The 22,138-nt window shown below is 47.5% G+C and overlaps 1 protein-coding gene and 2 pseudogenes across 13 annotated transcripts in view; 2 read left to right on the plus strand and 1 right to left on the minus strand.

Annotated features, from left to right (window-relative positions):
- SYTL3 (synaptotagmin like 3) overlaps positions 1-22,138 on the minus strand; it is a 118,828-nt gene that overhangs the window by 33,088 nt on the left and 63,602 nt on the right. For 10 of the 12 annotated variants that reach the window (XM_032253178.1, XM_032253173.1, XM_032253174.1 and 7 more), the window contains 3 exons: positions 19,042-19,120; positions 13,900-14,024; positions 6,250-6,384 (listed from right to left, as the gene is read on the minus strand). In XM_032253178.1, coding sequence (XP_032109069.1) covers positions 6,250-6,384; positions 13,900-14,024; positions 19,042-19,120 — 339 coding nt within the window. The remainder of the gene's footprint in view (positions 1-6,249; positions 6,385-13,899; positions 14,025-19,041; positions 19,121-22,138) is intronic. The other 2 variants (XM_032253181.1, XM_032253179.1) reach the window with 2 other exon arrangements.
- LOC116533437 lies at positions 4,305-5,914 on the plus strand (annotated as a pseudogene).
- Positions 14,571-15,299, plus strand: LOC116533490 (annotated as a pseudogene). Its single transcript, XR_004261319.1, has 2 exons — positions 14,571-14,702; positions 14,844-15,299. The product of XR_004261319.1 is annotated as a protein S100-A10 pseudogene (transcript).

Below are 22,138 nucleotides of genomic sequence, written 5' to 3' on the forward strand. Positions count from 1 at the left end.
GACCAGGATGGTCTTGATCTCTTGACCTCGTGATCCACCCGCCTCGGCCTCCCAAAGTGCTGGGATTACAGGCTTGAGCCACCACGCCCGGCCCCATTCATGATAATTTTTAAAGAGCAGTTCCTGTGACTGAAGTTGTTCAATTAAAGAGAACATGTAAAGGCATCTGATATCTATTGCTAATCGCCCTCCAGAAAAGCAGTCAGTTTCTGCTCACCCGGAAGTTTGTAAGGACGCTTGCCACTCTATACCTTGCCAACACTGAGCTCTATTATTTTTAAAATTTACTAAAGTGGTCCAAAAATAGCAGCTTGCTTTTACTTTTCACTGATTTGCCTACTGGGGAGGTTGAGCAATTTTCCCTATGTGTTGTCCAGGTCTGGTTTTATGCTTTTGTAATAAGTGGAAATTTAATAAGCTGGGATTTTTTTGTTTTGCTTTGTTTTGTTTTAGCTCCAATCCTTGTTTCTCAGAGAATGTAAATATCCCCGAAATGGAAGGCAGCACCTTTAGCAAGAAGCAATAACCAGTGGTTTTGTGGAAGCTATTTCCTCAAATAAACGCTGCTTTAGCCTAAAGGAAACAGGTCACAATTAAATGCATACTAATTAAATCTCAGGATTATAAATTTTAAAGGTGGCTGGGTGAGGTGGCTCATGCCTGTAATCCCAGTACTTTGGGAGGCCGAGGCAGGCAGATCATGAGGTCAGGAGATTGAGATCATCCTGCCCAACATGGTGAAATCCCATCTCTACTAAAAATACAAAAATTAGCCAGGTGTGGTGGCGTGTGCCTGTAATCCCAGCTACTCGGGAGACTGAGGCAGGAGAATCACCTGAACCTGGGAGACAGGGGTTGCAGTGAGCTGAGATTACCCTACTGCACTCCAGCCTTGCAACAGAGCCAGACTCCGTCTTAACAAATAAATAAATAAAAATAAAAACTTAAGGGCAGAAATCAGAGAAAAACTTTAGAAAAATGGGTGAGAAGAGAGAGCCCTGCTGAATTTGCGCTATGATTTAGTTAGGAATAAATAATTATAAAATTAACATCCGTGTGTGTGTAAAATCTGATTAATACTCAAAGTTGATGAGTGTATGGGGGAATTGCATAATCTCATATGCCACTGATGGGGCTGTTAAAAACAAATTTTTGTTTTCCAACAAAAAGTCCCCAAGCAGCAAAGGGACAAAGATGGATTTACTGAGCCCACGTCTCCCTACGCCAGCACCCTGGCTCCGTTTCCAGGTGTGGATTGGCCCCGAGCAGTGAAGCTGAACCAGGCAGCATGGGTCAGGAAAACTGCTCAGTGTAGGAGCACCACACACCCTGTGGGATAGCATGAAAAGCTGCGTATGGACTCCCCAGACCCCTGGTTTAAATCAATTCAATAGTAACCTCGGGACCTTGGCAAGTCGCTGTAACCTCTGTGAACCTCAGGTCCCTCGTTCGGGAAATGGGATAACAGCATCTTCCACAACAAGATCTTTGTGAGAATGACTGAGCTGTGAAGCACCCACCTTGGGCTTTTGATAAACGATAACTGTGATTAGGATTAATCCAATCACTCAGTAACCATTTATTGAGGACACGTAAGTGTCAGACACAGCTCTTGGGATAGAGTCTAGTGGGGAGGTGAGAGAGACAACCCCCAACAGCGTGTCGGGGGTGGTGAGGACATGAATTCACACAGAGCAGGTGGGGAGGGTGGGGCACGGGGAGCTCCCTGAGAAGGTGGCTTGGAACAAAGCCTTAAAGCAAGGAACTGCATGACTCATGATGTCTGTAGAGGGAAAGATACAGAAATGCCTGGAGGTGGGATGTGTCTGGAGGTCCCACACCAGTGAGTAACCCTGCAGCTGAGTGGAAAGAATGACGGGGAGGGTGACAGCTGGTGAGGTTTCAGAGCAGAGTGGGGGGCAGGTCACACAGACCCTACAGACCCTAAGGGGGTGGATCTGAGCCCACATACTTGGCTATGTGTTGGTTTCTAGGGCTACAAAGACATGATTCTGGCCCTTGAAGGAGCTTAGAGTCCAGTCTAGTGGGACCCTGGGCAGTTCAGTGGAAACTGGCCCACCGGCTCTCTATGAAGGCACAGCCTCATCCCAACCCCTCCACCCCTAACCCCCATCAGCCTCATGGAGGTTCAAACTGGCTGGATTCCTTGGTGTCCTCTGTCACCGAGGGTAGGGGCCAACCTTCAGGCGAGTCTTGGAAAAGCCTCCCAGAGGCTAGTGAGTGGGATTCAGGTCTTTTTAAAAGAGGCTGCACACAGTGCTGGACCCTCTTGCCCTTCCATCCTTTCCACCATGTGAGGAAGACACTTAGACGGAGCCATCTGCGAGGAACTGTCCACCAGACACCAGTCCTGCCCATGCCTGGAGATCTGAAACTTTCCGGTGTCTAGGACCAGGAAAAATTAATTTCTATTGTTTATAAATTACAAGTCTGTGGTATTTTGTTATCACAACATGGATGGACTAACACAACTGTTAGAGGAAGCATCATGGCCCCTCACCCAAGAATCCATCTATGACACCATGTATCACAATCCTAGGCATAAACACTCAATGTTTTTTAATAAACAAATGAAGGAACAGATAAGTTGAAATGCCTACCTGTACACAGAGAATACGTTTAAAACATCACAAAGCAATCTTGAAAAAGAAGAACCAAACTGGAAGACTTACAGTATCCAACTTCAAGACTTACTACAAAGATGCAGTACTCAGGATAGTGTGGTCTCGGCATAAGGACAGTGAAGAGATCACTGGAACAGAAGAGAGAATCCAGAAAGAGATCCACCCTTATGTGGTCATGCGATTTCTAACAAAGATGCCAAAGTCACTGGGGGAAATAATAGTCTCTTTTTTTAACAAATAATACTAGATTAATTAAATATCCATATGGAGAAAAATGAGCCGCAATCTCTACATTACACAATTCACCCACACGCAAAAGTAATGACGAGCTAGCTGGAGCTCAGCCCTGAATGTAACAGCTAAACTTTTCTAAACTTCTAGATCAAAACCCAGGAGAACATCTTCATGACTTACAGATGGACGAGACACAGACTTAACCATAAAAGAACATGCTGATAAACCCGACTTCATCAAAATTAAAAACAACAAAAATCAAAAGACACCAATATTTATTACTCCCTCTGTTTATGAAAATGTTCACAATAAGATGTTGTAAGAAAGAAAATCCATTCTCAAAGTATAGTAAGGGTTTCCCCAAATCCCAACCTAAGTAAAATACCACTTCCAAGCCCTGTTGTCACATTCTAGTTTCTCTCACAAGCCGACAGCTCATCCTTCCCCTTGTGTACTGATGCCATAATAATCATGCCGCACATAATACGAGTACTTGGGGCCAGGCATGGTGGCTCATGCCTGTAATCCCAGCTACTCGGGAGGCTGAGGCAGGAGAATCACTTGAACCTGGGAGGCGGAAGTTGCAGTGAGCGGAGATGGTGCTACTGCACTCCAGCCTGGACAACAGAGCGAGACTTTGCCTCAAGGAGAAAAAAAAAAAAAAAAAAAAGCATACTTGGATGAGGCACGCACATCAGAACGGCCATAGGGGAGGTGGGTGGGTGGCCTGGTGGGTGAAGATTCCCTCCACAACACTTTTCTACCCAGGCACCATGTCCATCCTTGTAAGGCAAAAACCTCAGAAGGATGCCTTCTTCCTAACAGAGCCTCATGGCCAAACACCTGTTTGACCCATTTAAATGGAAGAATGAAAATTCTAGGCCAGATGAGGTGGGTCATGCTTATAATCCCAGCATTCTGGGAGGTCAAGGTGGGCAGATCACTTCAGGTCAGGAGTTCGAGACCAGCCTAGCCAAAATGGGAAATCCCTCTCTACTAAAAATACAAAAATTAGCCAGACGTGGTGGCATGTGCCTGTAATCCCAGCTACTCGGGAGACTGAGACATGAGAATCGCTTGAACCCAGGAGGCAGAGGCTGCAGTGAGCTGAATCGCACCATTGCACTCCAGCCTGGGCGACAGGGCGAGACTCCATCTCAAAAATAAAAATAAAGATGAAAATAATGAGGCTGGGCACGGTGGATCATGCCTGTAATCCCAGCACTTTGGGAGGATGAGGTGGACAGATCACCAGGTCAGGAATTTGAGACCAGTCTGGCCAACATGGTGAAACCCCGTCACTACTAAAAATACAAAAATTAGCCAGGCATAGTGGTGGGAGCCTGTAATCCCAGTTACTCAGGAGGCTGAGGCAGGAGAATTGCTTGAACTTGGGAAGCAGAGGTTGTAGTGAGCCAAGATTGTGCCATTGCACTCCAGCCTAGGCAATAGGGTGAGACTCTGTCTCAAAATCAACAAATAAATAATGAACAAAGTTCTACCTAGGAACACGATGTTACCAGAAAAAATCTGTCATTATGCAAACAGTACAGCACTCTGAACAGACACTGAAAACACCTCTCATCTCAAAGACCCAAGGGCTTGCATCACAGTATGAGAAATGCTGGGGATGCCGGGAAAAACAGCGTGGAATGAGCGAAGACTTCCCCCCAGCCCGTGGTCTCTTTGTGGACCCATTACCTTGCATTCCCAATCATATTAGATCACTCTCCACCCAGAGGCTCCTCAAGACTTTGAACAGTTCTTCAGTGGCCCTTACAGAAAGACACTCTTTCCAAACAAATGCAGTATTTATATTCAGTTTATTGGATCTCTAGGAAACACCAAAATTATCAGTGAAAAATATATTAAATGGCTCAAGGCCTCCTGTCAGGCATATTTCTGTGACTTCACAGTAAAATGCCTAGAACTAGTTCCTGTTTCTGCAATGAGGTATTCCTTTAGAGTCAATGATAACTCACAGACAAAACTACAAGTTCACGCAGGGGATACCTTGAAGCTCTTAAAGAAGAAGAAACCTGGCCAGGAACAGTTGCACATACCTATAATCCCAGCACCTTGGGAGGCCAAGATAGGTGGATCATGAGGTCAGGAGGTCAAGACCAGCCTGGCTAAGATGGTGAAACCCCATCTCTACTAAAAACTACAAAAAGTAGCCAGGCAAGGTGGCAGGCGCCTGTAATCCCAGCTACTCGGGAGGCTGAGGTAGGAAAATCACTTGAACCCAGGCAGCAGAGGTTGCAGTGAGCCAAGATCATGCCACTGAACTCCAGCCTGGGCAACAGAGTGAGACTCCATCTCAAAAAAACAAAAACAAAAGCAAAAAAAAAAAAAAAAGAAGAAGAAGAAGAACAAGAAGAAACCTGAAGATGTCTTCTGTGTCATGGGGATAACAATGATTGATCTTTACCCAAGAAACTCCTGAAATTTTGTCTTTGGACAGGCCCCTTTGACAGATGGTGTAGGGATATTCAGCTTTGCTAAGCATGGCAGTGATTTTTATAACTTGTGCTATGAAGGCAAAGTGAGAAGGCACTGGAAAACATCTGCTAGTGACTATTCAATTTTTGATAACTATTACATTCTGGAAAGAATTTGTGTTTCACTATGTTGATCCCGTAAGATTTTAATCCATGAGATTGGACACACATGTGGACCGTGACACTGCCAGTGGCTTGCGTGCCTAACGCAAGGCTCCAACCACTTGGAAGAAGCTGACCAGTACCTCTTGCCCTGTTTACGCAAGTTGCAGAGTGTGACTGACTTCAGCGCTGTAGAAAGCTACAAAGCACTGGGGCGGGGCAGGGAGTGGACTGATGATAAATCTGCGGCACACCTGTAGTAACTCCGAAACACAGGCCTGAGGGTGATGTGACTTACCAAAACCTGCAGGAATCTTTAAAGAATGGAAAGATGGGCCGGGCGCGGTGGCTCACACCTGTAATCCCAGCACTTTCGGAAGCCGAGGCAGATGGATCACCTGAGATCAGGAGTTCGAGACCAGCCTGGTCAACATGGTGAAACCCTGTCTCTACTAAAAGCACAAAAATTACCAGGCATGGTGGCGGGCACCTGTAATCCCAGCTACTCAGGAGGCTAAGGCAAGAGAATTGCTTCTACCCAGGAGGTGGAGGTTGTAGTGAGCTGAGATCGCGCCACTGCACTCCAGTCTATTCAACAAGAGCAAGACTCCATGTCAAAAAAAAAAAAAAAATAGAAAGATGGATGACAAAATGCCTTGCCATTCTCCAAAAATAAGGACCTTCAAATAGGAGTGATCAAAATAAATACTCGTACATTATGCTTTCAAACAAACACACATACAAAAGAGCAGTGGCATGAGACTCACGTGTCTAAAGCCTCCAGAGAATATGGCACTGGGTGCTGGACTGGATGGGAGTTTCTCTTGCTTCAATATAGGGTAAGTAGAGCCTTTAGGATCCTCTTGATTGAGAGGTTTCAGAATATCTGGTGCACTGACTTTCTGAAAAGGAAAAACAAAAATTGATATCACAGTCTGCATCCCAGTTTGGTTTTGTTCAAATGTGGTGGCTTCAGCAAGCAGATCGTGCATCTATTACTTGATGTTAATATGCAAACTTCTGAATAGGAGGACATACTGCATTTGGTACACACATGTGCATGTGCACACATGCACGCGTGCACGTGTGCGCACGCACACACACACACACACACACACACGCACGCAGGGCCCAGAGACAGACAACATCCAGCTTTGGGACAGTCATGAACAGTGATGGGTAGATTACTCATGCATTACTAAAAGTCTTTCATTTTAGCCTTAATAAATGGTCCTGGCATTTAATCACTTGACATAAAACAATTAGCCTGATAAGCAGAGTTTTAGCCCTAATATGCTTATAAAAAGGAATAAATCAAAATATGTCTCTAAATTTTCTAAAAATATTTTGTGAATAGTTGACACTTCTCTTTTACTTATTTATTTATTGAGACAGAGACTTGCTGTGTCACCCAGGCTGGAGGCTGGAGTGCAGTGACACAATGTTGGCTCACTACAGCTTCTGTCTCCCGGGTTCATGCATTTCTCCTGCCTCAGCCTCCCAAGTAGCTGGGACTATAGGCACCCGCCACCAGCTAGCTAATTTTTATATTTTTAGTAGAGATAGGGTTTCACCATGTTGGCCGGGCTTGCCTCAAACTCCTGACCTCAAGTGATCCACCTCCCTCGGCCTCCCAAAGTGCTGGGATTATATGCATGGGCCACTGCTCACAGCCAAGTTGATACTTCTATGATGTATACAGCTGTGTCTTCCAGTATGGCAGTCACTAGCCACACATGACTACTTAAACTTCAATTAACTGAAATCAAACAAAATTAACTCAGCTTCTCAGCTGCCCTAGACACATCAAAGGCTTGGTGGCCACATGCAGCCGTGGTCATTGTTTGGACAGCTCACATAAAGCTCATTCCCATCCCTGCAGAAAAGGTTCATTGGACAGTGCTCACAAAGATCAAAAAACACAATGGGCAAGGTGGGAAAACCTCTTAATGGCTGAAAATACAAAGTTTCCAAGCAGAACTCAGAAATACAATAGTTGACCCATAGTCATAATTTTCAGAAAGAAAATACTGAGAATATGACAGAACAAATGAAAGAAAAGCTTACCTTCGAGTTATTCATGCTATCCATCCCCAGAATGCCAACTTAATTCCTACAGACATTTATTTGTTAAGCAACACTATATTCACTCCACCACGCTAAACTCCGGAGGCTGGAAGAGTAGAAGGGGAGGAAGAGAGGAGAAAGAGGAGATGCGAGGTCCACCCTCCAAGGGCTCAGTAGCTAGTAGGAAGACAGACACACCATTCAAACGGAAGCACCAGCCAGCTCGGTGGGAAAGAGGCAAGGGAGCGTTTCTTCAGCATGCGAGCATCTGGGGCCGGCTTGAATGGGGCTGCAATCATCTGAGAGGATGCTGAGGCTGGCGGGGGTGAGCCTGGGAGGGGAGGCCTTCCACGTGGAACAGCTGGTGATGGTTAAACAGAAAGCACGTCCTAGACCTGCAGACACGTGGACAGACCACGAGCACATAGGGGATGAGTGAGGTTGTCAGAGGGAACACTAAAAGTGTGAGAGAAGTGTCAATCAAAGCCACAGCAAAGGAGCCAGAGGCTGGAAGAGCCAGCAGATCCACTGAGAGGGGTTCAAGAATGAAGGTGTTCCAAACAGAGGAAGATGGAGGAGAAAAAGCTTACCTGCAGCTAAAGAAAGGCACATTTTACATAGCTGCCCATTAAATGGGCAAATGCTAAAAATTATGAAGTTGAGTTTTACAAGATGAAAAGAGTCCTGGAGATGGATGGGGGTGATGGGTGCCCAACATTAGAAAGGTTTTCAATGCCATGAAATAGGCACTTAAAATGGCATAGATGGTAAGTTTTGTGTTATGTGTATTTATTATAAAAATTTTTGAGGAAAAAAAGGTACAAAGTTGAGTGTTGGCAAGACTGCTGGAAAATAGGTGATGCCCTTCCAGTGGTCATGTGAAGTGAGTCAACCTCAATGGAGGACAGCTTGTCAGCATGAACTAAAAGCCCTAAAAGTAGCAGTTAAAAAGGAATAGCTGGCCAGGCACAGTGGCTCACACCTGTAATCCCAGCACTTTGGGAGGCCAAGGCGGGCAGATCACCTGAGGTCAGGAGTTCAAGATCAGTCTGGCCATTATGGTGAAACACTGTCTCTACCAAAAATACAAAAATTAGCCAGGTGTGGTGGCACGCACCTGTAGTCCCAGCTACTCAGGAGGCTGAGGCAGGAGAATCACTGGAACCCAGGAGGCGCAGGTTGCAGTAAGCCAAGATCGTACCACTGCACTCCAGCCTGGGCGACAAAGTGAGATTCCATCTCAAAAAAAAAAACGGAAAAAGAAAGAAAATCTTCTTCCTCAGTTCCCCTCCCAAGAGATTGCCCTCCTGACGGTTTTTAGGCATCCTTCCTGTTCAACAGGTGCATGCTTTTATGGCCAATATAGGTCAATACATTCATAACACATACAGTAAAATCCCAGTGAAATGCACAGGAAAGGACAGGTAAGAATCCACATCTTGAGGAATCCTGGCCCAGATGCTTAAGTGAGCACTTTTGAAGGCGTGTTTTCAGAGCATGTGGTTCAAACTTAACAGTCAGAGAAGTGGTGTGGAAAATATCCTGAGCTGTTTTCTTGGTTTACACCCCCAAGTCCCCGCGTGGTTTAAAGGAGGGAGGATCACCTGAGCCTAGGAGTTCGAGACCAGTCTGGGCAACACGGTGAAACCTCATCTCTAGAAAAAAATTCAAAAATTAGCTGGGTGGAGTGGTATACTCCAGTAGTCCCAGCTACTTGAGGGTGCTGAGGTGGGAGGATCGCTTGAGCCCAGGAGGTCGAGGCTGCAATGAGCCATGTTAGTGCCACTGCACTCCAGCCTGGGTGACAAAGTGAGACCCTGTCTCCAAGCAAAAAATAAGGAAAGCTACCTACTACTTCTGTGCTTCAATGTAGCCATTTGCAAGGTGGGCACCAACATCCCCTACTTCCAAAGCAGGGGCACCATGCTCTATCATTAACGCTGGCAAGATGCTGCAACACGTTCTGATGAAAATGAGAGGAATATTGGTGAGCTCCGCAGCTAAGGCATGTGAACTGCCGTCTGACGAATGTTTTGTTAAAACATGTACTCCTGGGCCAGGGCTGACACCTGTAATCCCAGCACTTTGGGAGGCTGAGGCAGGAGGATCAATTGAGCTCAGGAGTTTGAGACCAGCCTAGGCAACACAGCAAAGCCTGTATCTACTAAAAATCAAAAAATTAGCCAGGTATGGTGGTACATGCCTGTAATCCTATCCACCCAGGAGGCTGAGGCATGAGAATCATGTGAACCGGGAGGCAGAGGTTGCAGTGAGCTGAGATTGTGCCCCCGCACTCCAGCCTGGGCAACAGAGTGAGACTCTGTCTCAAAAGCAAATAAAGACATACTCCTTATATTTCAACCCACTAGTTATTTAGCATTTATAGATCACACTATGATGGCTGAGTACTTTATAAACATTTGGCTAAATTGTCCCTTAAAACAGCCATATCTGCCTGGGCGTGGTGGCTCACACCTGTAATCCCAGTACTTTGGGAGGCCTAGGTGAGAGGACCGCTTGAGCCCAGCAGTTTGAGACCAGCCTGGGCAACATAGTGAGACCACATCTTTACTAAAAATAAAATATATCAGCCAGGCATGGTGCCATGTCCCTGTAGTCTCAGCTACGTGGAAGGCTGAGGTGGGAGGATCGACTGAGCCTGGGAGATCAAGGCTACAGTGACCCATGATAGCACCACTGCACTCCAGCCTGGGAAACAGAACAAGACTCAGTCTCAAAACGAAACAAAGAAACCAACCAACCCAGCCACATCCTCAATTAAGGTGGGAGAGAGAAGTCCCGCAGAAAGCTGTAAGCATGTCCTGCCAAGAGCGTGGCTGAGAGGTGGACACAGGCATACGACGTCCACTGGATGGGCTGTCTCCCCACCGCCTCCCCCGCACCCACCACTTTTGTCCCTGAGTTCCCTTGGTCCATCAGACAACCCTGGTCAGACTCTGAGCCATGTGCCCGGGCAGGCTCTGGGCCATGTGCACATGCAGCAGGGGAGGGGCTGTGCCAAGGACCCACAGGCCATCCTCAGGCAGAACGCCACAAGCCCAGCCTGCGGTATGTGGGATGTGCCACCACACAGAACATCACAGTGCAAATGAGAAATGCATCCCAGCTCTGCGACATGGGCAGGGTGTGGTTGGTTTCTGGAGCAGGCTCCACCTAGCTATTGGTCATCTCTGTGCCCCAGTGTCCCATCTTTAATGGGGACAGGAACAGTGCAAGCCTCACAAGCCTGTCTTAAGGATGACAAAGTCTAAATATAAAGACCTCTACAGGCATTACGCCAAGAACAATGCCAGGCCCCTGGTTAGCCCGAAGTCTGTGTCAGCCTCTGAGTGGTTTCCTATGACTCAGGCGAGTAAGAGAATTACTCATACTCCCACAATCCCCTTCCTGAACGCTCTTTTTCAGCAGTCCTCATTTGTCCTTCTTATGTGAACATAGAGTTTAGAAGTCAGAGTCAAATCCCGGGTCTGTTCCTGGCTCTATCTTTCATTCACTATGTGACGTTAGACACGTTGGTTAACTTCTCACTAAAACTCAACTTCTTTTAATTTTTTTTTTCTTTTTTGAGATGGAGTTTCATTCTTGTCACCCAGGCTGGACTGCAATGGCGCGATCTCGGCTTTCTGCAGCCTCCACCTCCTGGATTCAAGCGATTCTCCTGCCTCAGCCTCCTGAGTAGCTGGGATTACAGGAGCCTGCCATCATGCCCAGCTAATTTTTGTATTTTAAGTAAAGACAGGGTTTTGCCATGTTGGCGAGGCTGGTGTCGAACTCCCTACCTCAAGTAATCCACCTACCTCAACCTCTCAAAGTGCTGGGATTACAGGCATGAGCCACAATGCCTGGCCAGTTTTTATTTTTATTTTTATTTATTTATTTTTTTTGAGAAGGAGTCTTGCTCTGTCACCAGGTGCCAGGCTGGAGTGCAGTGGTGCCATCTCGGCTCAATGCAACCTCCGCCTCCCGGGTTCAAGCAATTCTCCTGCCTCAGCCTCCCAAGTAGCTGGGATTACAGGTGCGTACCACCACGCCCAGCTAATTTTTGTATTTTTAGTAGAGATGGGGTTTCACCATGTTGGCCAGGATGGTCTCGATCTCTTGACCTCGTGATCCGCCCATCTCAGCCTTCCAAAGTGCTGGGATTATAGGCGTGAGCCACAGTGCCCGGCATTTTAAATTTTTTATTATTATTATTATTTGAGATAGGGTTTCATTGTGTCACCCAGGCTGGAGTGCCGTGTTGAAATCATGACTCACTGTAGCCTTGACTTCCCGGGCTCAAGTGATCCTCCCACTCAGTCTCTCAAGTAGCTAGGATTATAGGCTTGCATCACCATACCTGGCCAATATTCGTATTTTTGTAGAGACAGGGTTTCCCCATATTGCCCAGGCTGGTCTCGAACTCCTTGGCTTAGGCAATCTGCCCAGCTCAGCTTCCCAAAGTTCTGGGATTACAGGCATAAGCTACCCTGCTCGGCCGATCTTTACCATGGGTGGAACAATATCTATCTCGGTATTTTTGTAAGAGTTAAATGTGATAAAGTAGGTAAGAAAAAAACGCTGTCACCATGTGGGGCACACAGAGCTTCAGAAGTGGCTGCTCACCTTCCCTTCTGCCTGTTTCACCAGGAGAAGGAGTGATCCCTGGAGGGAGTTCGGATGGCACTTCTGTAGACCCCGGGAAGCTGGCATGAGCTGACACTTGTTTGTGTTTTAGAATTTCAAACACCTGCCAAATACATTTCAAACCGTCTAGAACCTCGCTCCTAAAGTGTGGTCTGCGAACCTCATAACATAGACTTCGCCAGATCCCAGGAGCTCACCAAAAATGCAATCTGAGGTTCCTCATCTCATGCCCAACCCGCAGCTACTGGTTTGGAATCTGCATTTTAAGAGCCCCAGTGGGGCCATATGCGGTGGTTCACGCCTGTAATCCCACCACTTTGTGAGGCTGAGGCAGGCGGATCACCTGAGGTTGGGAGTTCAAGATCAGCCTGACCAACTTGGAGAAATCCCGTTTCTAATACAAAAATTAGCTGGGCACCTGTAATCCCAGCTACTCAGGAGGCTGAGGCAGGAGAATCACTTGAACCCAGGTGGCGGAGGTTGCAGTGAGCTGAGATCGCACCACTGCACTCCTGCCCCGGTGACTCCCATACTCATAAGAGCTGGGAATCACTGCACCAGAGTTCAGTCCACTTTTGGCTATACAACCTTGGGCATGTGACTGAATCTCTCTAAGCCCCCATTTCTTTACATGTAAAATGACGCTGCATGCAATACCTACCTGAGAGGGTGCTTATAAAGACAAAATGAGATTGTCTACTTAAGCTTTTAGTACAGAGTCCAGCACATCACAGTAAATGCTGGCAATTTAGATAAAATATTTAGATGATTTAGATAGCAAATCAGATACATTATCTCATGACATGCTCATAAAAACCCAGTGCTGTGGACAGAACGGGTGTTAATGATCATCTTCATTTTACAGAGGGGACACTAGGCTCCAGTGGGAAGCAGGACGTGAACTCTCAAGATGGTACAGGCAAGTTCCAGCAGGAGAGGGGGGCTGACCTCACACCCTCGCCCAAAGGACCGTCTGCCGGGGGCAGCTTGAGTGGAGTCCACAGCAGCAGAGAAGGGACACCGGTTCTGTCCAGCCGACCAGGGCAGTCACATCAACTCTGCAAGGCACAGTGGGTGGTACCTGGCCAGCCACGGCACCTCAGCTGACCGAGAATGCAGCCTTTCCCATCCTAAGATTGGCTTTCTCTCATACCCGAAGCATTTGCTCCAGGCTGGGTTAGTCCCGGTGGAAAGGTGGGATAATTATTTCCCTAGAACCTTTATTAGGGGAGCTCTCACTTGTGGTATGGACGGCGTGGGAAGAGTGCCCTGCAGGCTTGCTCATATCTTTACGTTTTCAGTGGTTTCCATCAGAGGCCAGGACAGATTTTAGCCAAAGGCTGCGGGTCTGGCAGACTCCAGGGCTAACTTGGCAGGTGTGGGCCCAGCAGGAAGCCCCTGGGCTTTGGTATGGCCTTGAAGCCGGCAGGGAGCTCTGTGGACAGAGAGGAACCTCAGGAGCTTGTGATTAGGTGGAGGCCTTTTCCTGTCTGAATGGTTTTCCAGAGTGACCTTGAATCCTGACCTGCCTTGGGCCAGACCTGCCCACATAGCGGAGCTGACTGATAATTATGTTTTTCTAACAGCTTACTGTTTTTCCACAAAACAAAAGAAAACATAAATATACAGAGAAGGCAAGCTAGAAAGTCCTGTGGGACAACATAAAGGTGATCGGCGTGGAGGCCTTTCGGGGCTCAGGGTACCCTGGTGGTGACGTTGACCGCCGTATCAGACTGGCTCCGTCTCTCTGTCTGGCCCGAACACTGCCTGGGGCCCGTGGTAAGAAGATGCTTCTCAGAAGTCATGTCATTCTGGGACTTGGAGAGCTCTAAAAAAGCAAACACAAGGGTTGATGGGTGGGAACACGCAGCTTTGCTGACTTGTGGGAGCCTCTTCTGGGGCTCCCTGAACCCACAGACAGTGGGTCTCAAGGTCCCAAGAGGGCAAAGCATGGAGGAGCAAGGGAGACACATCCCCCACCAAGTGCAGAGGCACCGGGGGCAGGAGGGTGGCAGACACTGGGTGCTGGACTAGGGCAAGAGAGGGCTGGCTTCCTTCCAGGTCCCACTGAGGTCACCCAGGCCACGGTCAGGGTGAGAGTTGAAGGGAAACCTTCCACCCAAGCTCCTCTGCACTCCGAGTCACACATATGCGTGCACACTCGTCCAAAGACGAAGACAGCAGCCTACCACACAAGCCGGCTTTCTAGGAGTTCCTTACAAAGATGTTACAATTAACACCATGTGACTCTTTGAAGAGAGGTAAAAATGAGATTTGGGGTGTCCTCATAACAATGATAGTAAGTAAACCCTGAAAAGATGGCGCTAAAAAAATGTGTTTCATTTTTACAGTATAATCGTGGCCGAGAATAAGGATGAAAAAAGCTGGAAGGAAGGACACCGCAGACAGAAGTGAGAAAACCGCCTTAAAGACGGCGTCCTTTTCCCTTGAGAACCCCGTTCCTCCAAACGCGAACCTTAAAACTGTCTCTAGAGCTGTGCTGCCAGTAGACAAACAATACAAGCCACATATGTAATTTTAAATATTATAGTGGCCGCCCGCACTGCCTCCCTCTCCCCACCCACTGCACGTACTAAGGAAGGCTCACAACCCGCTGCGCTCGCTTCGCCGCCCCATGTCTAGCTAGCCCAGTGTCCGCCGCGCCTTGGCCAAGGCCTCAACAGACCATACCAAAACGACATCTCAAATGGAACGTGCCATGGAAACCATGATGTTTACATTTCACAAATTTGCTGGGGATAAAGGCTGCTTAACAAAGGAGGACCTGAGAGTACTCATGGAAAAGGAGTTCCCTGGATTTTTGGAAAATCAAAAAGACCCTCTGGCCGTGGACAAAATAATGAAGGACCTGGACCAGTGCAGAGATGGCAAAGTGGGCTTCCATAGCTTCTTTTCCCTAATTGCGGGCCTCACCATTGCATGCAATGACTATTTTGTAGTACACATGAAGCAGAAGGGAAAGAAGTAGGCAGAAATGAGGAATTCCCCTGGCCCTGATAAAAGTTGTCCCAAAGGGTCACTTAAGGAATCTGCCCCACAGCTTCCCCCATATAAGGATTTCATGAGCAGATCAGGACCCTTAGCACGTGTACAAATAAAATCGAACTCCCATCTGATGAGCAGAGAAAGAAAAGTTAAACGCCAGACAAGCTTTTGATGTTTGTATTGTTTGCATCCCCTTGCCCTCAATAAATAAGTTCTTTTTTAGTTCTGAAAAAAAATATATTATAGTGGCCACATTAAAAAAGTAAAAAGAAACAGGGAACATTAAGTCTATTTTATTTATTTTTGAGATGAAGTCTTGCTCTGTCACCCAGGCTGGAATGCAATGATATGATCTCTGCTCACCGCTCATCACTTGCCTCTTGGGTTCAAGTGATTCTCCTGCCTCAGCCTCCCAAGTAGCTGGGATTACAGGCGCCTGCCACCACACCCAGCTATTTTTTGTATTTTTAGTAGACACAGGGTTTCACCATGTTGGCCAGGCTGGTCTCGAACTCCTCAGCTCAAGTGATCTACCCACCTCAGCCTCCCAAAGTGCTGGGATTACAGGCATGAGCCACCACACACGGCCAAATTAATTTTAATTCTGTATTTAGTTTAACACAATATAGCCAAAATATTATTAAAACATGTCATCAATATTAAAGTTATCCATGAAATATTTTACCTTTGTTTTATTCCAAGCCTCTGAGACTCAGTGTGTTTCAATTTGGTAGTGCATCTTGCAGCCATATTTCAGGGGCTCAAGAGCGACACATGCTTAGAGGCCACTGCAATGGATAGCATGGCTCTCAGCCCCTCTGGCTGGCCTGAGATTCACTCCTCGGGATGTTATATTGCATGAGTCCTCTGTCCTCCCACTATTTATTAGTTCTCCCCCACCTGCACTGCCCAGGATTGAGTCTTACGGTGTCTTTCCTCTAGAGAGGGAAATTCAACACAGGCACCCCGAAACTGCTGGGTTGTCCAGCTTTTCCACCAGGATGCCTCCTAGCCTCCCCTGAGAGCAATGCCATCCCCACATCCTCAAGGCGACCATCCAGAAACACTGGGGTGTCTTTTTAAGGCCGGCAGCTCCCAAGGCACTAGCACGCACCAGGTCCTCAAAGTGGACAAAGTAAAAGACGTGCTCAGATGGCCAGTCCCAGCCTGGACTGTGAGGCTGTAAGGGGCTCTGATTTCTAAGCCCTAAGGAGGAAATGGTCCCCCAGCAATCTCTTAGTGCCCACCCCAAAGCCTGGGTCTATTTTGGCCATTTAAAGTTCAGAGGCAAGGGGAGAGGATGAGCCTTCCTGAGAATCTGGGATCTAAGGAATACGCTTACAGGTCAGTATTAATGGGGGACAAAGGATAAGGAAGAGAAAGAAATGCAGGTTGCTCCTGAGCAAGACCAGTTTTCTCATTTCCTCTTCCTCCTTCTAAGGGGGACTACAATGCTGACATCTTTTAGAAATGTACTGATCATAGACAGGGTTCAATCACTCATTTCTTCCTGCTGGTTTGACTTCATTTGGGCAGCATCAGCAGCCAGAGGTCATAATTCTGGGTCAGCTTTCAAAACCCCTCACGGACAAGGCCTCCCTTCAGCGCCTGGCCCAGCGCAAAGTTTGGGCTCTCCCCAGCCTCTGCCTGCAGACCTCAAGTGCCAGTCTGACTTCCTCCCCTCAGAATGAGGCTCCCCTCGGCACCCACTTCCGTGGGGAAACAGGCAGCCAAAAAGATCACAGGGCATGAGAAGAAGAGCTCAAAACCCAAAGAAACCAGAGTCAGTGCCTACAGGATGCCACATGTCCTGTGGCAGAGATGGGAGGAGGGCGTATGTGGTCACGTGTCCTGTCCATATACAACTAGGGGAAGTATTCGGGAAAGGCCAGAGGCCAAGCGTCACTCCCAGGAGCCAGAAAGCTGGGGTTTTCTCTCTCTGCCTGTGGGGTGAGGGAGGGAGGGAGTATGTGTGTGTGTGTGTGCATGTGTGTGTGTGTGTCTGCGCACACACACATGTGCATGCAGGTTATGAGGTTTCAGTCACTTCCCATATCTGAGAAGGGATGCTTGCTGCTTTGCTCTTGTGAATCCCCCCATACCCCACCCAGGGACCAGCTCTAGTTGTCCACCTGGGTGTTACACTGGTTAGCCTCAAGCATGTGAGCAGGTGCACAGGCCAGGCTATCGGGTGGCTGTTGGACAGCTGTGAGCATATCCAGTGCACCTGTGTGTAGGGCTGGGGCATCCAGGAAGGCACCTGTGTGCTGATGCATGTGTCCCACTTCTCTGGATTTCGGTGGCTGAGGGATGACAGGGTCGGGGCTAACTCCAAGGCACTGATCCTACAGTGGCAGTGGTGGCAGACAATTCACAGAAGCCACATAGACTTGGAGAAGGGCTGTGCATCTAGAAAGACATACAAAGAAGGGTGGACTAGCACCTACTAGGTATGGGTGGGAAAATAGCACCCGCAAGAGAACAGGCAGCCGGGACAGCTGGAAAGTCCATTCCAGGCTGAGGGGCACAGAGCAGGGGTACTGTCAGATGGCCCAGCAGGCTGGGAGCAGTGATTTTTAAGCCACCAAGTGCTCTTGGCAAACAGGTCCATGAAATTCAGTTGCTTCCTCCCTCTGAACACGAAAGGAACGGATCGTTGCAGAGACAGTCACTGTTTCTGCTCACCTGAAGAGCAGCACTTTGATGTCCATTGTTATCATGTGACAGCTGAGACAAGGCTCATGAGGAATTCAGGCAACTAAAGTCATAAAAAGAGACTGCCTCAGAGTCGAGAGCAGCACTGAGACCATCTGCATGCAACTGCAGAAAAGTGGATGATGAAGAGAAGCAAGCAGAAACACAGTGAAAGAGAAATCTGTGCCTAAGGACCCTTGAGCCCACTAAGGGCATTGTCTAAACACCTGACCGGCCCTGGGCGTCTTAGGAGGCATGAGAAAGGGCCTGTTCTCTGGGACTTGTATTTTAAGATAAGCAGAGAAAAAAGTGTCTGAGCAAAAAGAACACTGAAAGACACAAGATTCCAAGTGGAAGTGGTTCTGGGTTACGTGCATCTGCCGATCACAGGATTACTGCTAACCGAAGAAAATACAGTTACCCAGGAGAAAAGGAGAAAGGCGAAGTAATTCCATGCAGATGATAGACATTGGGCCCCAACGGCCTGAAAGGTTCTGGTTTTAGATTCCCTGAAATTGTACCTTTTTTTTGAGACGGAGTCTTGCTCTGTCGCCCAGGCTGGAGTGGAGGGGTATGATCTTAGCTCACTGCAACCACCACCTCCTGGGTTCAAGTGATTCTCCTGCCTCAGCCTTCACAGTAGCTGGGACTACAGGCACTCGCCATCACGCCCGGCTAATTTTTGTATTTTTAGTGGGGACGGGGTTTCACCACGTTGGCCAAGCTGGTCTCAAACTCCTGATTTCAAGTGATCCACCCACCTTTTGGCCTCCCAAAGTGTTGGGATTACAGGTATGAGCCACCAAGCCTGGCCCTGAAATTGTATCTTTACTCTTTCTCTGTTGGTCCTCAGGGAAGTCTAAGCTCCTTTGCCCATGATGCTGAGCTGGGCAGGTTTTGGCAAGAGTAGGGGAAACTGAGCCAGCCTTGTGGACTGAAATGGCATCTCCCTTCCCACAAGGAACCAGACACCTGCTCTGCTGGGAAAGAGACAAAGGTCTGGGTGCTGCAGCTTTCCCCAGGGTCCAGAGACAAAGTGAGTGGCCTGAGGGACAGTGCCCACCAAGGTCACCAGCCAGGCCCTGGCCAGTGGGCTCAGCTGGCCTGGAGGTGGTGGGAAAACACATCACGAAGCATGCACTTACTTTTCACGTGGGTGGCAAGAGACAGAAACAAATTTTCCACGGACTTATTAAATCCTCTAAACTGACCAAGTTCCTGTAACTAAAACAGAGACAGAAGGAGAGAATGAGAGTTATGCTCAATGACTTGTTTGCCTCAGCAGTGCCCAGGCTGCCAACCCCAAAACACTGGCCTGTGGGTGTGTGGGTGTGGTGCTTGGGGTACAGGTGGGTGTGGTGTATGTATGCAGGCCTGGAGGGGATGCCAGTCTTCCCCAGGGCTTGGCATCCTCTTTACTCAGCGTCTCTCCTGCTTTTGACATTCACATCGAAGGAGCATCATCAACAGGTTGTTGACAAGATGTCAAGTACCCCTTGGAAATGATGCCTGGCATTTCACTGGCTCAAAGACTGTACTCAAGGAAATTACTGCTTGTTCACCCTCTTTTCTCCTGTAGCCCTACCCCAACTCTCTGCAGAAGGGATGTCAACAGAGGCAGAATGCGGGTGCCACAGGGCAGGACAATGGCAAAAGCTGCAAGGTGACTAGCCAAGAGCTGAGGGGCTCCATTTCCCGAAGCAGAAGAGAAGAAAAAGGAGATCAAACAACAGAAAGGAGATCGCTTCCCTCTCCGGGTCCCATCCATTCATCCATCCATCCACCCATCTAGCCACCAAACATCCATCCATCTTACCATCCATCCAATCATCCACCTGACCAATAAATACATCTTGAGCATGTAGGTACTGGAACAACTCTGGAGAATTTATAATTTCAAGGAAAAAGCAGAGCAGGATTTTGAAGGTCACCCCAGAGTCTCAGTTGGAAATGGAAAAAAAACGTATGTGATTCTTCTCCCTTATTAGCATTATATATTTGGGGGTTTGGATCACAATCTCAAAGACTCGGTCTCAAATGCCATCACCACAAATGTTGAAAGATCAACACAAAATCCCTAAAGTTTAAATCCCTAAAGATTAAAATCCCTGAAATCTAAATTCCTAACATCGAAAACCCACAAAATCACAATTACAGGATAGTTGCATCACATTGGGGGGAACTGTTACCTTGTCACCATCTTTATTAAATTAAGTATGACTTAAGAAGATCCTGTGGGTACTAGATTGACAAGAGGTAGACTCATGGACTTAATTAATGACACCTTAATTTTAGGCATCCATTTGACTGGATTCAGGAATATTTAGAAACCTGGTAAGGCATTATTCTGGGTGTGTCTGTGAGGGTGTTGTCAGAGGAGATTAGTGTGAGTCTGAGATGATTAGGTTAGAAAGATCTGCCCTCAATATCAACAGGCACCATCCACTCAACCAGGGGCCCAAGGAGAACAAATACAGAAAGTGAATTGGTGTCTGAGTGCTGGAACACAGTTTTCTTCTGCTGCCTTGGACATCAGAACTCCAGGCTGACTGGCCATTGGACTCCACGACTTAGACCAGAGGCTCCCTGGGGTCTGAGTCTTTGCATTGGGAGTTATATTATCAGAGGTGTGTGAACCACAGCAACTCCATCTTGAATAGGGGCTAGGCAAAATGAGGCTGAGACCAACTGGGCTGCACTCCCAGGTGATTACTTATTCTAAGTCACAGGACTAGACAGGAGGCGAGCACAAGATACACGTCATAAAGACCTTGCTGATAAAACGGGTTGCAGTAAAGAAGCCAGCTAAAGCCCACCAAAGACAACCTGGTGACCTGAGTGAACTCTGGTCATCCTCACTGCTACACTCCCACCAGCGCCATGACAGTTTACAAATGCCATGGCAACGTCAGGAAGTTACCCTGTATAATCTAAAAAGGGGAGTATGAATAATCCACCCTCTGTTTAGTATATCATTGAGAAATAACCATAAAAATGGGCAAGCAGCAGCCCTCAGGGCTGTTCCATCTATGGAGTAGCCATTCTTTTTTTTTTTTTTTGAGAGGGAGTCTGGCTCTGTAGCCCCAGGCTAGAGTGCAGTGGTGCTATCTCGGCTCACGGCAACCTCCACCTCCAGGGTCCCAGTTCAAGCAATTCTCCTACCTCAGCCTCCCAAGTAGCTGGAATTACAGGCACAAGCCACCATGCCCAGCTAATTTTTGTATTTTTTAGTAGAGACGGGGTTTCACCATGTTGGCCAGTCTGGTCTTGAACTCCTGACCTCGTGATCCACCCGCCTCAGCCTCCCAAAGTGCTGGGATTACAGGCGTGAGCCACCAGGCCCGGCCAGAGTAGCCATTCTTTTTTCCTTTACTTTCCCAATAAACTTGCTTTCACTTTACTCTGTGGACTTGCCCTGAATTCTTTCTTCCACAAGATCCAAGAACCATCTCTGGAGATTTGAATCGGGACCTCTTTTCGGTAACACCACCATCAGCTTTCCAGGTGCTGAGGCCTTCGAACTTGGGCTGAGACATGCTACTGGTATCCCAGGGTCTCCAGTTTGCAGATGGCTTGTGGAGAGACTTCTCAGCCACCGCAATCATGTGAGCCAACGCCCCTAGTAAGGCCCCTCTCATGTAGCTATATACACATCCTGTTGGCTATGTCTCCCTGGAGAACTACAGATTCAGTATTGAGGAAGCCAAACATCATTTTTCCTTACTGTATTCCTTACAACCCAACAGAAGAGATCTGTGAAACTGTTCCTTCACAAAAAAGGCCGTGATATGTGTATATTATTTAATAATGAATAAAAGTTTTAAAAAGCTAATTGTATTGGTATCACAAAGGCAGGAAATAGCTTAATTATAATGACTGAGCAATAACCAGCCTTTCAAATGGACAGCATGTGCTTACAAAACGCATAGACCACAACCTCTCTCCAAATACAAGGCAGCAAGTGTTTCACAGATCCTAAAAGTAAAGTAAAACACAGGCAAAAAAAAACAAAAACAAAAACAAAAAACCCAAGAAATCTCCACTGGCAAATTATATAGTTCTGTGTGAATTCTCCCCTTTCATACATAGCACAGTTCACTATGCTACGTATTTTTTTTTTTTTTTTTTGAGACAGAGTCTCACTCCATCACCAGGCACCAGGCTGGAGTGCAGTGGCGTGATCTCGGCTCACTGCAACCTCCGCCTGCTGGATTCAAGCAATTCTCCTGCCTCAGCCTTCTG

The sequence above is a fragment of the Sapajus apella genome, unplaced genomic scaffold, assembly GCF_009761245.1.
Source record: "Sapajus apella isolate SASKATOON/1434 unplaced genomic scaffold, GSC_monkey_1.0 scaffold82, whole genome shotgun sequence".
Taxonomy (NCBI): Eukaryota; Metazoa; Chordata; class Mammalia; order Primates; family Cebidae; genus Sapajus; species Sapajus apella.